This window comes from Podarcis cretensis, assembly GCF_951804945.1.
Source record: "Podarcis cretensis genome assembly, chromosome: 15".
NCBI classification, from domain to species: Eukaryota; Metazoa; Chordata; class Lepidosauria; order Squamata; family Lacertidae; genus Podarcis; species Podarcis cretensis.
This window is the reverse complement of record NC_137185.1, coordinates 37250103-37267243: the sequence shown is the minus strand read 5'-3', so window position 1 is coordinate 37267243 and position 17141 is coordinate 37250103. Positions and strand designations below refer to the sequence as shown.

The following is a 17141-nucleotide window of genomic DNA, read 5'->3' as shown; positions in this document are numbered from 1 at the left end:
TGGCGAACTGTGTGTGACTGATTTTCCAATTAGAAATGCCTGGTTAGTCCACCTTATGAACTGCTGCTCAGAATGAGATTTTTAAAAGCAAAGGATGATCTTCATGCATGGACCACAAATTATTAAGTCCCTACCTGGATACTTTTTAATCAATGAGCCTCATCTCAGTCTTTCTTCAGGCATTCAAAATAATGCCTAAGGGCCCCAGAGAGGGGTGCAAAATGCTGACCCCTCCCACAGTGTTTGTGTGCCCCAGCCACCCTCAGCTTTCCTGCATTGGAAATGTCTGGTGAGGCCTCCTAAATAAGTTTGTCTGAACATACTTAGAAGCTCCTTTCAGTCTTTCCAATTCAACATATTAAGGTCATGGTGGAGCAGATCTGTCAAAGACATATTTCTGTTGGGATACTGCCAGGGAGACAAAGGCCATCACTGCCTCCATGTCGACTCCGGACGTCCATCGATCTCCCGTAGATACAGTATCAGCAATTAGTGACATGAGCTCCAGAAAATAGCTTGTGACATTCCAGAGCAGATGCACACTCTATCGCAGAGTTCGTACAGCGAAAGATGCACTCAGGAGAGTATTATTTAGAAGTTTATTCAGCGTTGGTCAGAACAAAGAAAAACATGACTGCCTGCTTCGGTCTGCTCAGGCAGAGAGAGAAACGAAAGCATAGACACAACAGAAACATCCTGTGAACAGGAAATACGCAGGCTGTGACACAAACATCCTGCTCCCTTTTAAGGTGGAACGGAAATATCCTAACAATTTCCCCCTCCTATTTGAGCCTCATGCATTATTTTTGAATGCTGAATGAGATCAAATCCATTGTGTTTGCAGAACTTATCCAGTAAGCTGGGTTTGGAAGCTCTCACACAGGCATTCTGAGAGGGGTGGCTGTTCCTCTTGTTTACTCCTAAGCACTGGGTAGTACCCAAGTTCTTGTATTAAGAAAGGAATGTGTGTGTTTAATTTTTCTCTTCTTTCCAACTACTCATTAATTTGATAAATGTTGACCTGATTCCCTCCCCTTGGTCACCATCAGCTCTCCCCAAAATTCCTATATTAGTTAGCCTTCCTTCATAAGCAAGTACTCCAAGGCCTTGATATTCTCGCTGTCTTTCTGTACCCTTTTCAGTTCAGTAATGCTATTTTTGAGATAGAGTTACCAGAACTGTACATGTAATCACACCAAAGGTTTTTATATCCCTTAGATTATTTTCTGTACTGTTGAGATCTTTGTAATTTATATTGATGGCATTATGACAGCTGGCAAATAATAGCAAACATACTGGCCACGGTGCTTTAGCATGACAGAAATAACAAGCCTTAGGCTCTTTCACCTCCTCCCCATTCCTCCTCCAGTAACGCTGCAAGAAAAAATAAATGATGGCTTTTGATTAGCTGCAGTTTAGTGTGTTGTTAGTTCCTAAAGTGTAGTTAGATCCTAAACTGTGGACAACGTCAACAATGTTTTGTTGTCAGCATCATAACCCACGTCTTGAAGCTGGCTTGTTTCAAATAAACCCTGTTTAACCTTGTGGGTTTGGACCTCATAGCAAGCTACAGTTAATCTAAACCAGAAGTAAAAGCTTCTGAACCAAGCTCAAGGTTTGCTGTGGCTCATTCTCAGCACAATAAGCCATGGACATCAAGCCTACAGTCTTTCAGATGTTGCTGGACTACAGCTTCCATCTTCCCCAGACATTGGTCAGACTGATGATGCTGTAGTTCAGCCACATCTGCAGGACCACCAGTTATCCCATCCCTGCACTAAATTAAGGTTTGGCATGATATCCAAATGTGGACATTTTCTGTGTTGTGGCTACATACTGTATGCCACCATAAGCTCCTTGGAGGAAAGTTAGGCAGTAAATATAATTAAATGACGATATATAGTGATCATGGTGGATTTCTGGATATTTTAGGTGCAGCAGCAATGTGCTACTAAGCACCACTTGATTGGGGGCAAGCACAGAGGAAGGTCTATTTATTGCATTCATGTCCTGCTTTTGGACTTTCCAGAAGCACTTGATTTACCACTGTGGAAAAAAACAATGATAGGCCAGATGGGGCCAGATGGATTTCTGCACTAATTCAGCAGGGTTTTTCCTACGGCATGTGCCTCAACTAAGTAAGTGAGCTCCAAGGTGTCTGAATCTCACAACACAACACAACACAACACAACACAACACAACACAACACAACACAACAACACAACACAACACAACACAACACAAGACAGGCAGTATATGAACTGGAACTGAAAGTTCCAAAATACTGATGAACCTTGGTATTAATGTACCAACAAGTGTCATTTGCAGTCTGGCAGTGGCAGGTGGGAGAGACAGTCACCATCTTGAGTGTTCGTGTGTGGCTGGCTGGTTGCATTCATTGCAACCATACTGGAAATTGTGAAATGGACAGAGGGACCTGGGGAGCCAATTGGCATCCAGGCTAGGCTCCCTGAGGGGCAGGGCATCAGAGCAGGCCTGACGGAGAAGTGCGCTCATCAAGTCTTCCCCTGGGAGAGAGAGAAAAAGGGAGGCCTGTCTCAAACACTCAGTCTCAGTCTAGGTTTCTCACCCATTCTTTTCTGTTTACTTTGACAGTTACTTTTTTTACAGGGACATGGTGGTCATCCATTAACATTGCCATGGGCCACGGGTGGATTGTCTTGGTCTTGTGGGGTTTCACCTACCTCATAGCAATCAGGAGGGAGGGGTCCACCAGAAGCGGTTCACGTCATAGAGGACTCCAATGTGGGCCACCACCCCATCTGTCAGCTTAGAGCATATCAACCATAAAGCAGGTTGGGTGATCAATGTATCCATGCCAATGCCAGTGCTTAACCTATTCTTCTATAATCTATATAGTTCAGGAAACAAAGGTCTCAACTACCTTGTCTTGATTTTGCTGTCCTTGGATGGTAAAGCAGATAGAATGCTGGGTTTACCAAAAATTTCACTTAACATCCTTGAGCAAGATATGTGTCAGCTTTAGAAGAGGCTTTTCCAGGTACAGAATTATAGGGTGGGGGGACTGGAGATGTGTCCCCCTTTAACAATTCTAGTAGTTGCATCTGTGACATTTCCTCACCTTTTCATCTACTACGGATCTTTCTCCCCTTTTCTGTACATATTACAAATCTGCACCTCTGTTGCTCACTGAAGGAATGGGTTAACTTCTGAATGCCTCTTGATGCTTGCGATTAAGTGGGTGCTGATTTATAGAGAATCTAGGTTAACAATGCTGAAAATCAATAGTCACCAAGTGCAAATCAGATTTATTTATAGAAGCAGATGCTAACAAGCCCAGAGAGTTTCATCTTGCATCCAGATCTTTGACAAGACTGGGGGTTGGGAGTATGAATCCAAAAGAACAACCGTGGTTCAGTTGCATGTATTTCAGAGCTGCCTGCCCACCAACCTGTCACCCTAGTTCATTGCATCCCCCACAAAGGTCTTACAGGCCGACACAGAGCTGCCCTGGTTAGAACTGAGAACAGTGGAGCCCTGAGGGCTTTCAAGAAAGTAGATTTGAGCCCTACTCCCATAAGAAGGATCAAATCAAAGTTCTGTTCAGTCTAATATCCTGCTCCAAATGGTAGGTAGCCAGTTGCTTATAGGAAGTCGACAAGCACCACATCCCTGTTGTGTGCCCCCAGAAAATAATGGTAAGAGACTATGGAATGCTTTCTGCAGTAAAGTCCACCAGGTGCAAACTTTAGCATTATTTCAGATCAAGACATCCCTCTTCTCCTAGACTTCTGAGGGATTATTATCATCCTAGAATTGTAGAGTTTGAAGGGACCTCAAAGGTCATCTACTCCAACCCCCTGCAGATGAAGGAGAGTCCCCCACCTTCTGAGATTTTCCATTCCATTGTTGAGCAGCTCTTACCACCAGAAAATTCTTCATAATGCCTGGTTGCAATTCCTTTTTTTGGAATTAGAATCCATTGGTTTGGGTCCTACATTCTAGAGCAGCAGAAAACAAGTTTGCTCCTTCTTACATGTGACAACCCTTCAAATATTTGAAGATGACTGCCCTAGCACCTCTCAGTCTTCTCTTCTCCAGGCTAAACTTATCCAAAGCTTTATCATCTTGGTCACTCTCCTCTGCACAAATCTCAGCTGCTCAGTATCCTTCATAAACTCTCTGTGTGTCTGCATTTTGGGGATATTGTTTTATTATTAAACTTGGTGGTTGGTTGGTTTTTAATTGTGCATTTAAGTCTCTGAGAGAAGTTTTGTATTACACAAATAATAAATTGAATTATTCATCATCTCTCTGAACCAGGAACCATAGACAGACCTATCTTGTGACAGAAAATTCCCATATGTTTACTTGGCACTGTGTGAAGAAGCACTTTGTTTTGCTTGTGCTATATCGACTGCCCATCAGTTTCACTGGATGACCCCGAGTTGTAGTCTAATGAGAGGAGCAAAACCAATTGTCTCTATCCATTTTCTCTTTACCACACTTAATATTGCTTCCCAGATATTGGGCAAAAGTGTAGATGCTGCTTGCTTCAACCAGTCCATAGATTTAAGAATGTAAGAAAAGCCTGCTGGATGAGGCTAAATGCCCATCTGGTCCAGCATCCTGTTCTCACAGTGGCCAACCAGATGTCACAAGCAGGACCTGAGCACAGCAGCACTCTCCCCAGTTCTGATTCACACCATCTGTTTAGTTTGAGGCTTACAGTGCCCAACAGCAGAAGCACAACACAGCCATCAAGGTTAGCAACCATTCTCCAATAATTTTTCTAATCCCTTTTTGAAGCCATCTAAGCTGGTGGCCATCACTACCTTCTGTGGGAGTAAATTCCATAGTTTAACGATGTTATAATGGGATATGGGGGTTGCTTGTGCGTAAGCTGCAAACTGCTCCAAGCTGAGTAGTTTGGTCAAACTTTTCCCCGGCTGGACAGCCCTTACTCCGTGGCTGTCTCAATCACTGGCAGAATCCATCAGTGGGCGTTTCCTGAACTTACTCCAACATAAAAGTTCTTTGACACCAAGTCTCCGCCTAGCTTCTCTGCGCGGAAGCTTTCTGCGCAGAGTGGGCGTGCCCAGCGGAGGTCCCGTGCTCTCCCCGCTGGTCTCTGTAGAAGTATCTTGGACCCCTCTCTCCAAAGTCCTCCCAGGCTCCCCTTTCTTCCTGGTGTCCCTCCGATTTCCTTCCCCAGCGGAAGTGAGCTCTCTCTCCCTACTGGGTCCCTCTCCTGCATCGCTGCTGCGCCTTACCTCCTCTCCTGTCTCCGATGGCAGTTCCCTGACAGATGTGCTGTATGAAGAATTGCTTTCTTTCGTCTGTCCTGAATCTTCCAACAATCAACTTCGTTAGATGTCCCTGAGATCTGGTGTTATGAGTGTGATGGCCTGGGAATCTGATTCAGAGGCTGAACCTGAGGAATCCCAACCTGCACAGGAGTCCCCACCTCCAGGGCCAGCTGAGTCGGGGCAGGGGCTTGAATCTGAAGGGCCCTCACCTGTGCCGGATCCTCAGGAGCAGACACCAGCTGAATCCGCTCTGGCTCCAGAGGTGATCAAGGACCCATCGCCTGCAGGTGCTCCTCTCCCAGCCCTGTCAGGGGAAGGTGAGGCTGCCTCTGGGTCCAGTAACCCTCCAGCCTCTCCTGAGCTGCAGAGGCTCAGGGCAGAGAGGCGGAGGGAACTAAGTTCTCTCAGGAAGGGTGCTCACCTCCAGGCCAGGAGACGCGAGTCACCTGTGGACCGGGGCCACACTATGCCTCAGAGGAGATAACGGCCAGCTGTCCAGTCCCAGGTTGCGGGAGCAATATCGTTGGTTACCTGTTCCTTCCGGCACCCTGTTCTGCTTTCTGCCAGAGTTCCTGACCACGCCCGACTCTCTGACTTGGACCCTGCTTCAGCCTCAGACTGGACACGGACCACGCCGCACGGTAACACCCCCCACCCTGAGACCAGCACAATGAGAGAGGAAGAAGAGCTTTTCTCTGTCTGCTTTCTTTGCACCATGCATAATTGTATATGCCTCTGTTATGACTCATCTTACTCACCTTTTCTCCAAATCAGTTTAGAATGTAATTTTAGGGTTAGGCTACAAATTGTACTCACCTCTTAGAACAGGGGAGGCGAACTCATGGGTCCAAGTGTGATGGCCTGGGACTCGGGCCCGGAGTCGGAACCAGAGGAGTCTCAATCCACATCGGATCCTCTGCCTCAGGCAGCATCTGAACCTAGTCTGGGGCCTGATTCTGAAGAGCCCCAGTCTGCACAGGTTCCCCTGCAACAAGCACCAGCTGGGCTGAGTCAGCTCTGGCTCCAGATGCGGGGATTACCTCGTTGCTTTCAGTTGGGCAATCACTTACAGCTGCTCTGCTACCGGTTGGGTCAGGAGAGGCTGAGGTGGCCTCTGGGTCTAGTAACCCACCGATATCTCCCGAGCTGCAGAGACTAAGGCCTGAGAGAAGGAGAGACCTGAGTACTCGCAGGAGGAGTGCTCACCTTCGGGCGAGTAAAGGAGGTGAGTCACCGGGGGATCAGGACTGGCCGTTACCCCGACAGAGATAAAATGCTGTCGGACCCCGCCCCAGGTTGCAGGAGCAACATTGCTGTTTGCTAGAAACTGCCTGTGACCCTGTGCCTGACCTAGCCTGGTTTCCTGCCTTGACCCTGTCAGACTGACTCTTTGCGGAACCCTTGGATTCGGGACTGGACCTGGACCGCGTTGCTCGGGTTTACCCCTGGGGCCATCACAGTAAGCTGTAGAAAGTGGCCCACCATCCCTCGCAATCTCACCTCGCAATCTCAGCTCTGCACTGAGATCGGGATAGAAAGTGTGCTCCTCTTTAGAGAGCAGACACAGCAATTCATCTCCTAATAGCAGTGCTGTGGCACTCTCGAAAGAGGGGTTTTATCTCTTGATCCCAGGGGTGAGATGAAGGCCTCTGCCAGCTCTTTAGAGGTGGGTAAAAGGCAGTACCATGGCTCGAAGGTGGGAATGATGTGCTCAAAGGAAGCAACAACCCATTGACTGTCCTTTCTCTTACAGCAGCTAATGAAAGGAATAAGCTTTCTGGGTTTGATGCTTTCTTTGTATGGCATGGCTGGTCTTCCATTTATCTCGCTTCCACTTCTCATTTGCCTTGGAGCTCATTTATGTAACATCCTCGGAGGACACAACAATGTCCACTGCACCCAAAGGGGCTTTGTGTTCATTATAATTATAATTAAAAGGAAGAATTTGCCCACAGCTTGTTAGCTTCCCCCTTAATGTTCAAGAAGGATTTGTCTCACCCTTGAGCATCAGTAGTGTGGGTTGTTGCCATGCAGATGTCCTCAGATCCTATATGTTATGCATGGGAAGGTGACCTAAGAAGAAGAGTGCCATTTTTAACAAGTTAATGAAAATTAATGAAATGTGCTTATTTATTTTGGTGTGTGTAGGAATCTTATATTTGAAGGGTTTCTTAATTGGAAAACAACAAATTATTAATTCTGGGAATGGTGAAGAACAGAAATGAGATTTTTAAGAACTAAGGAGGGGCATCTCCAAACTGTCGGTATTTTGTGGGATGGATTCAAGCACACACCAGGAAATGTAGGTTTTCACAATTAAAGCACATTAAAATACCCTGTTTTCCTAGTTCAACTGATACACTTTTTTTATATATATAATAATTTTTATTAATTTTCCAATTTTAAAACAAAACAACAACAACATAAGAACATCAACAAATACAAACAAACACACAAATATGCTTCCTTAACCTCATTTTCATGAACCTCCTTTCTCGGACTTCCCCATACCTCACCCTTTTTGCATTCTTATTTTACAGTTTTTCAGCAACCCTTTTTACCAGTTAAATTTAAATTTATTATCTTTCTCAATTTCCCCTTGAATCATCAAACAGTTTCAGCTGTAATTCTGCATCTTCCTTCCCCTTGACATTTTAGCACTCCTCAATTTCATAACAGTTCTTAAGATATACTTTAAACTTCTTCCAATCTTCCTCCACCGTCTCTTTCTCTTGGTCACGGATTCTGCCAGTCATTTCTGCCAGTCCCATAAAGTCAATCACTTTCGTCTGCCATTCTTCCAGTGTGGGTAATTCTTGTGTCTTCCAATACTTTGCTAGAAGAATCCTTGCTGCTGTAGTAGCGTACATAAAAAAAGTCTTATCCTTCCTTGACACCAATTGGCCGACCTAACTGATACACTTTTTAAAAGAAACATATTTTTTGTGGTTATGTAAGTGACAGGGGACGCAGGTGGCGCTGTGGGTTAAAGCCTCAGCGCCTAGGGCTTGCCGATCGAAAGGTCGGCGGTTCGAATCCCTGCGGCGGGGTGCGCTCCCGCTGCTCGGTCCCAGCGCCTGCCAACCTAGCAGTTCGAAAGCACCTCCGGGTGCAAGTAGATAAATAGGGACCGCTTACCAGCGGGAAGGTAAACGGCGTTTCCGTGTGCGGCTCTGGCTCGCCAGAGCAGCAATGTCACGCTGGCCACGTGACCCGGAAGTGTCTCCAGTCAGCGCTGGCCCCTGGCCTCTTGGGTGAGATGGGCGCACAACCCCAGAGTCTGTCAAGACTGGCCCGTACGGGCAGGGGTACCTTTACCTTTAAGTGACAGGAAACATTTTAGGAAAAGGGTGGCATGAACAGATGATTAAAAAGAAGATTCACAAACATGCCACAAGCAAACCAAGATGAATATTCATGGTTCTGTGGCCTTCCTGCCAACATGCTCAAATGCTCACAATCGAACCTCCATGTAAGCTTCATGTAAGCAAATCAGGATGAATTCTCATTAAAAAGGTCACTTAGAGGAGCCCCGGTAGATCCTCATCCCTTCCAGGGTGTATTGAAATAGAAACATTCTCTGTGATGGCATCAAAGATAGGCAATGTAGTGGTGCATAGTAGTGAAATAGTTCTCATTTGTTTTTTCTAAGACAGGGGTGGTTAACCTCTGGACCTTCATATCTTTGCTGGACTACAGCTCCCATCATCCTTGACTATTGGCTACTCTAGTTGGTCAGATGGAAGTTGAAGTCCAACAACATCTGGCTGTCCACAGGTTAGTCACAAGATGCATTGGTTTCTCCGTTGGGGGTGAAAGCCTGATTCCCTCCCCACCCTGCTTTAGCTTATTTTTCCACATTTGTATCCACTTACAGCCCAATTTGAAGTACAGTGGTGCCTCGCAAGACGAAAAGAATCCGTTCCGTGAGTCTCTTCGTCTAGCGATTTTTTCGTCTTGCAAAGCAAGCCCATTGACGGCTTAGCAGATTAGCGCTATTAGCGGTTTAGCGGCTTTTAGCGGCTTATCGGCTTAGCGGATAAGCGGCTTAGCGGCTTAGAAAAAAGGGGGGAAGGGGGAAAAAACCGCAGGAACTCACAAGACATTTTCGTCTTGCGAAGCAAGCCCATAGGAAATTCGTTTTGCAAAGCACCTCCAAAACGGAAAACTCTTTCGTCTAGCGAGTTTTCCATCTTGCGAGGCATTCGTCTTGCGGGGCACCACTGTATGTTTACTGATAAAAAGGTTGCAGGGGAGCAGAGAGCTCTGCTTTGGCGAACCTGGAAGGCTTACGTAATGCTGGAGACAGCAGCAGCACTTTAATCTTTGCCAGGTGGCTAGGAAACACCATTTAAATTTCCCACAATGCCTGAGTGCCCAGGGCATTCTAGGAAACAAAAGTGGCAGCTTCCAGTTTCAGGCACGCAGTGCTGTTTGGTTCTTTGGGATGAGCAGAGTGAGGGAAGATCAAAGTGGCAGGGGAGGGTGTCAGTAATTGACTTTGCCAAGATGCTGTGACTCCAGTAGTGTGCTATACAGTGGTACCTCTGATTACGTACTTAATTCGTTCCGGAGGTCTGTTCTTAACCTGAAACTGTTCTTAACCTGAAGCACCACTTTAGCTAATGGGGCCTCCCGCTGCTGCCGCACCACCGCCGCATGATTTCTGTTCTCATCCTGAAGCAACCCGAGGTACTATGTCTGGGTTAGCGGAGTCTGTAACCTGAAGCGTATGTAACCTGAAGCATATGTAACCCAAGGTACCACTGTACAGTGGTACCTCTGGTTGCGAACGGGATCCGTTCCACATCATTTTGTGCATCTGAGCATGCGCAAGCGGCGAAACCTAGAAGTAACCCTTTCCGGTACTTCTGGGTCACCTTAGGATGAAACGTAAGATGAGGTATGACTGTACTATGATGTTGGGCTTGACTAAGGCACAAAGTCCACTGTGAAGTTTATTATGTGTCCATGCTAACTGGGTTTTATGTGAGGTGTAGTCCACATTGTCTGGTGGGCACTAGGGTTGCTATAGGGAAGGGAACACATTTTTTATCCTGAAGGACACATTCCTTCATAGACTACGTTCCAAGGGCCACACATCAATGGTGGGCAGGGTTGGAGGCAACAGTAGCCTGAGGGACAAGTGTGACTCTTACGTTGTATGGTAGGCTACATACCTGCCATGCAAATATTTCTCTCTCTCTCTCTCTCTCTCTCTCTCTCAATACCTGTTGACTGTCTCCAGCCTTGTTATATATCTGCCCAAATGTTCCTGTTCTGGGGATTTTTGAAAGCTTTTCTGAGATATTTAATCAAGGCATTAGCTAGTGATGCTGGAAGATTTAAATTTGGATTCTGGAGAGAAGTCCATTGTATTGATATCTGTGAAGTGACAGGCATTTAAGATTTTGAGCCCTTGACAAGCCTCGTCTCTGTATCTCTCAGTACTTTCCTGTTGGAAGCCACCGTCTGGTTTTGTTTAGCTTGAGGTTGTCATTTCTCACAAGGTTTGCTTTACATCTGAGATGTCTAGCAGTTCATATTGAGCAAAGTTTCTCGGAATTAATTTGCGAAGTCCCCGACATCATGATCAAACACCAGTTTCTGCAAGGCTTATAAATGTCCAAGATCTGAGCTTTATAGATGAAAGAAAGGCTCTTTGGAAGCAAATGAGCCTTCAAAGAGGTGGAAATGTGTTACAAAGTGCAGGGCTAGTTACTTTGCCAAAGTAGTTGGAAACTGCTTTGCAGATGTCTAGCAAATTTAATTGGACTACTCAATTACCAGTAATGTTAATTAGGAGATGATTAGGATTTGCATACCTTCCAACATTTAACTGATACCTTCCAACATTTAACTGATGATTAGGATTTGCATACCTTCCAACATTTAACTGATAAAAAAAAAATTAGGATTTGCATACCTTCCAACATTTAACTGATTAACCCAGACATAGGGACAGGCTTGTAACCTGCTTACATCTCATATCAATAAGTACTAGCTAGATTACATTGTGTTTTGCTGGAAGCTCGGTTTCGCCAATTTCAGTTTAACACAGCTAATTCACCCCCTTCCCCATCTTAAATTCATTTATCCACGATTCTACCTCAGTCTGTGATTTCTATTTTGTTGTTTTTAAAAGTCACCAAGAACATTTGAAAGCAGACACGTTTTCCTTAATATAATGCAGGTTTGTATGTTCTTTTCACTCATTTGTACATTTTTATGCCTGCTTTCTCCTAATATAAACATATTTGTGTACATTTTCTGGTTGGGGAAGTTGGAATTTTGAAGGCTAATTGTGCTTTGCTTTGTGTATTGTCTCTGGAAGTGCAGAGTAGGTAGGTTCCTATTAAAATGTGAACTGCCCCCATCAGTGAATTGTATCCAATGCTAGTTCTACTTTAGGTACATCTTTTGAAATACTGACCAGAGTTGCATCTTGCCTTATCGAAACGCTGACTAATTGGTGGTTCGCAACATGATACCCAAGGCCCTTTCTCCCCTAGCTGCCATTTGAGTGATTCTTAGCAGTCTGCAATAGGGTTGTGGCAGCTGGCAGGCAGTTGCATTTTCCTGCTCCGTATCAGAACCCAGACAAAGCATTATATTCCTTCATTCCATTTCTGAGCTATTAACAGATGTGAGTGCATCTGTTGACCTCCCTTTGGTTGCTTACACATCAATTCATAATGTTGCATTCTTATGTGGAGGACAAGAAATCCATCCATGTGCAGAGATGATGCTGAGGAAGGCGTAGGAGCAAAACTTTTAACACAGCCTCAACTATTATAGACAGACAGCATCACAGAGGGCCTCTCAGTCTGCAACTTTGCATTTGTAGAGAGGAGACAGGGGAAAACATTCCATGTTATAAGTGCGTGAAAATAGTGAGAATATATTTCTGAAGCAATACCTGTGAGACTATGAGCATTTAATCTAACTGATAGAAATTAGTGTTTATCCAGGCTACCAGCAGAATGAATTTTCTGATCCTGGGACTACTTTGATCCAGCAACTATGAAGTAATGGCAAAAATATTTTGATTCACACAATATACCTTGGTCTTTTTGGAACATAAACAATACATTTATTTTTAGAGTTGTTTGGTGGATAAAGGTCTTGTGGGGGGGGCACCCACATTGACACAGTTTTTAAACTTGACTTTCTGGCATTCTTTCTCATGTTATTCCAGACTTGGATGATACAGTTGCACTTAGTCTTTTCTGTTCTGTTTTAGGCCCAGAACAGGACTGTAGCTCAGTGATAGAACAACTGTTTTTTTTATGAGAAAGGTCCATAGCTGTCAACTTTTCCCTTTTCTTGCGAGGAATTCTATTTGGAATAAGGGAATTTCCCTTAAAAAAGGAAAACATTGACCGCTATTGAAAGGTCCCTGGTCCAATCCCTGGCACTTCACATAGGGCTGGGAGAAAACCATGTCTGAAACTCTGGAGAGCACTACCAGTCAGTGTGGGCAATACTAAACTAGATGTACCAAATGTCTGAATAAGAATAAGGCAGCTTCCTTCTAACATTTAGTTGCCAAATAGACTGTCCCCATTTCCCCCAGACCCAAATATTGAAGAAGGGGACTTTTACTAGGGCTGGGGGAAAGGGTTAAATGGTCCCTCCACTCTCACTGTGATCTCTTTAGAATGCCCTCACTCAAGTATAGAGGGCCTAAGAAAACACAGGTGTGCTATTTGGAAAGGGGGAAGTTATAATTTGAGAGTTGTTCATTCGTAGAAAGAATCTATAGAGAAGCAGAGGGCTAGAACAATCTAGGATTAAGCTGTTTGGTTTATGTTTTTAATGTATGTACTTTGATGTTAGCTGCCCTGAGCCCGGTCCTGGCCAGGGAGGGTGGGGTATAAATAAAATTTATTCTTCTTCTTGTTGTTGTTGTTATTGTTGTTGTTGGAAATAATTAGAAATTGGGGCAGGTGGGAATTGGATCACTTAGGATTCAAAGGTGAACTCATGTAATTCACATATTTTTGAGAAATAATACATGAACCAGAACACAGCCATCGTGCACTGAATTTTGCAACACAGTTCTCCAGCCAAGTAATATATACAAAAAGCATAAATATGGATGAAGTATGCATTAAAAAGCATATATTAACATGCAGAGGTACATTGGATTATGCAAAATTGCTTTGTAAACTTGTGTCTGTTAGGCAAAATTGCATACAAGTGCATATCTAATAAGAGAAACCTGCACTAAAATGCTGATGAATTTTCAGGAGGGTTTACTTAAACAAAAAACAAAACAAAACACTATGGTGGAAATGTTTTGAAATGAAGTGGGTAAATGAGAAATGGAGAGAAACGGAAATTGACAAGTTCACCATTCCTAGAAATTAGAGCGACCTGGCATATACTGAGAGAATAGCTGGGTCATGGGTTATATTGCACCAGGGACACTGCCTAGCTATTCCACTGAGATTTTAAGTCAGGCTTTCTGCGCTTTCTTGAGCACCAGCGAGAGGAGGCTGCATAGGGAAAATGTGACAGGGATATTTTGCTCATGTCATTGTGCAGATGCTCCATAAAGATTGGGTGAAAAAAGCAGGACTATTCACAGTAAATGCTGACTGTGTGTTATCTATTTACACACATAGATAAGCTGCTACTCTATTTTATATAATTTTAACCATTGTTGCTTTTGTGATTGTTTTTAACTTTTGCAAGCTGTATTGACGGGAAAGATGGGAAGATGATGGATTATGAAAATAATGCCAGCTCCTGAGCGCCATTTGCCACTGGGCTGCTGTTTCTCTGTCGGGTTGCTTTGTGTATATTTCTTGATTTTCTGTCATTCAGTCACTCTTGTCTTATTATTTTTGGCCATTATTCTGCTGCCATGCTTTGTTACTGCCGATGGATGAAAAAAAGTATACACCCCAAATACTACTGTACACACTCACCTATGAAGAAAGCCCTGTTGTTTTAAGCAAGAATCTGTGCTTAGAATTGCAACCAGCACTTATTAGAAGACTGCTGCCTTGCTTGCTGTGTTATTGTTGCATTTTCTTTTTGAAAAAAGCTGAACAAACCAGCCTTTATTTATTTATTAAGAGTGAAAGTGCCAACAGAAGATTTTAAAGGCAGATATTGCATAGTTTGGAATCACATCTTGGCAAGCGGATGCTTTTTCAGCTCATGCGTTCTGACCTACTTGGCTGTTAGAATTTAATTAGCAGCCATATATTATTGTCAAAGTAATTAAAGCTTTGCCTTGATTAAAAAATGGAATTGTTTAATTAAAAAGAAAAGGTTTGGCTAACCTTAGTGTTATGCCTGAGTAAGGCATTCTCTATCAGCTAATTTCCCTGTATCTTTCCCATTCAGGCTTGAAGGTTCGTGAGGCATACATCAATGTGACAAGACAGCAAGTAGAAGATTTTCATGGGCCAGAGGACTACTGGTGTCAGTGTGTTGCATGGAGCCACTTAGGGACTTCAAAGAGCAGAAAAGCTTCAGTCCGCATAGCCTGTAAGTGCTGTCCAGCTTTGCTACAGAAGTTTGAGGATGAACCCTGTAGACTACTGTTGGGCATTGGGTCACTTGACAGTCTCCATTGTCCAAACATTGGTGGTCAGCACGGCTGACAAAGCAGCAAGACTAGGGAAAGCGTGGGTGGTGAATGACACACACAGGGAAAAAGGCAGAATTGTACCATAACTCTTCTCTGATATTCAAGTGTTTTCAAGCTCTCTGGTGAGCACTAAGATCTATTCCTTACTAAGTTTTCTGTTTAGTTTACAATTCCTGAGAACAGAATATAAGCCTGACATGTGCTGGAGTGAGCATGGGTGTATATCAGTTGCAGTGTTCCCCTTCCAAGTATTCACAACTACAGGTCATGTGAGTATTGGACACTCACTTTGTTAGTTTGAAGGAGAAAGTTTGGGATTTAAAAATTTGCCTGGGTCCCTCATAAGTGTATGGGAAATACATGTGCAGTTACTGTAAATACAGTAACAAGTACCAAATATATCTGTTGTAGCTGAATACTCGCATGTTTTGACAGCTTCGTCCCCTATCTCTGTGGTTAACAAAAGGTGATTTCATATGATTGAGAAGTATATAGTTGCTGCTGGTGATATGTATGGGGAAATATATAACCATGTCCATAAATTAATAAAATAATCATCTGGATCTCAAGCACAGGGCTAAATGCACTCTCCAGTAAAAGAACCATAGTAGAGCTTTAAAAGTCACAAAAATGCAGCAACAGTGAAGTGTTACAAATAGGCTGTTAGACCTTTTAAATATCCCATTTAGCCTGCCTACAGCACTTTCCCCCATTTCTACCACACTCACAATGAACAGACCACACCTTTAGTAAGTTTAAATGGCTTTACTTACAGACTCTGAACTTCAGGTTCATGTGTTATTCCATGTAGCAACAAGAAAAACACAGGTAGAAATTCTTGGGTTACAAAATTCAGAAAAATACTTCTGACCACACAGTCTGGGCTTGAGGTGGTCAAGCCTGGATGTGTTGCCTGGTCAGCTTCACATGGTGGATAGAGAGTGAACAAAGAAGCTTCGATTATATTTGACTGCAATTCCCCACAATAAGCTTACTGTATGGTACCAACCTTCAATGCCACTCCAGGGCATGAGAAGCTGCAGATCATAGACCCACTGTGTGGCTTCTCGCTAAATGAAATTCACAAAGTGTGTCCCCTTAAATGCATGGTGTGTTTAATAGCTGTATATCAGCTGCAACTTCTGTTTTTGCATAATTTCATTTCATTTTCATTTTTTAAAAAATGCATCTGTCAAATACTAGAATGGAAAGCACAGCACATTGATAAGGCTCCATATGAGAAGACACACTAAAAGTAAAACTAAAAGTTGACAATACTGTTCAGACATTTGCTCAGGCTTTGAGTCAAAATATCCATATGTACACTGGGATTGCAGCAGAATGTTCTACCCTCACTGTAAGCTTATTTATGCATCTATGCTGTCTATGCACAACATGCATAGACTCACACATGCAGTCATGTGCCAAAAGCACAGTCCACAGCCTTACTTATGAGCCTACATGTGCACAACATGCTCATATGTTGTGGATGAGTAAGGTGCTTGCTGCCACAGTCCCACTTCCCCTACTTTCATTGGCTATGTGAATATATGGGACATCTGAAGTATGCTTAAATAGCACATGCAAATCTTCTTTCACATGCAACTTGAGATAAATTTGGATCCACCCTCCCTAATATTCAGCTGAAACAGATTTGTCTATAGCAATTTTGTCAAGTTTCCAGTTCCAATTTGGGAATGACCTGCCAAAGATTCAAAATGGAAACAAGACCACCCATAAATGCCTCCCAGGCTAATCTTGAGAGTTTGAGACTTGGAAGAACTACATCCCAACATGGTGCACCCAAAGCAATGATGCATGAAAAGGCTTAGCATGACCTGGGGAATGCTTTGGAACGCAGGAGACCTGGTGACCTGTAAAAATGATAAAGCCAGACACACCTTTTAGTACTTGCAGAATATACAGTATGTGGATTTAAGATTGCATTTGCAATGTTGAACAGGTAATCAGTGCATTAGATAAATAATTTGAGAGGGTATTGGGCTTGTGTGAAGGTGCCAGGAGGTGTTAGATTCTGTACTTGAACAGAAACTTCATCTCACACCCATTTTAGGATACTTAAAGAATTTTATTTCAGTGAATCTTGCAGCAAACTGACATGATCCTGCACCTTTTGGCCTAATTTCCAGTTTGGAAGCTCATTCTTTTGATTATACACATTTCCAGTTTTTGGGTTATAGTTCCGAGCACAAAAATGAACCAGAATATGCAGACTTTGGGTG

At 43.6% G+C, this 17141-nt stretch overlaps 1 protein-coding gene across 2 annotated transcripts in view; it reads left to right on the top strand.

The window, feature by feature from the left end:
- The window catches only part of UNC5D (unc-5 netrin receptor D), a 408173-nt gene that overhangs the window by 217968 nt on the left and 173064 nt on the right, over positions 1 to 17141 (top strand). For both annotated transcript variants that reach the window (XM_079954964.1, XM_079954963.1), the window contains exon 3: positions 14652 to 14795. In XM_079954964.1, coding sequence (XP_079811090.1) covers positions 14652 to 14795 — 144 coding nt within the window. The remainder of the gene's footprint in view (positions 1 to 14651; positions 14796 to 17141) is intronic.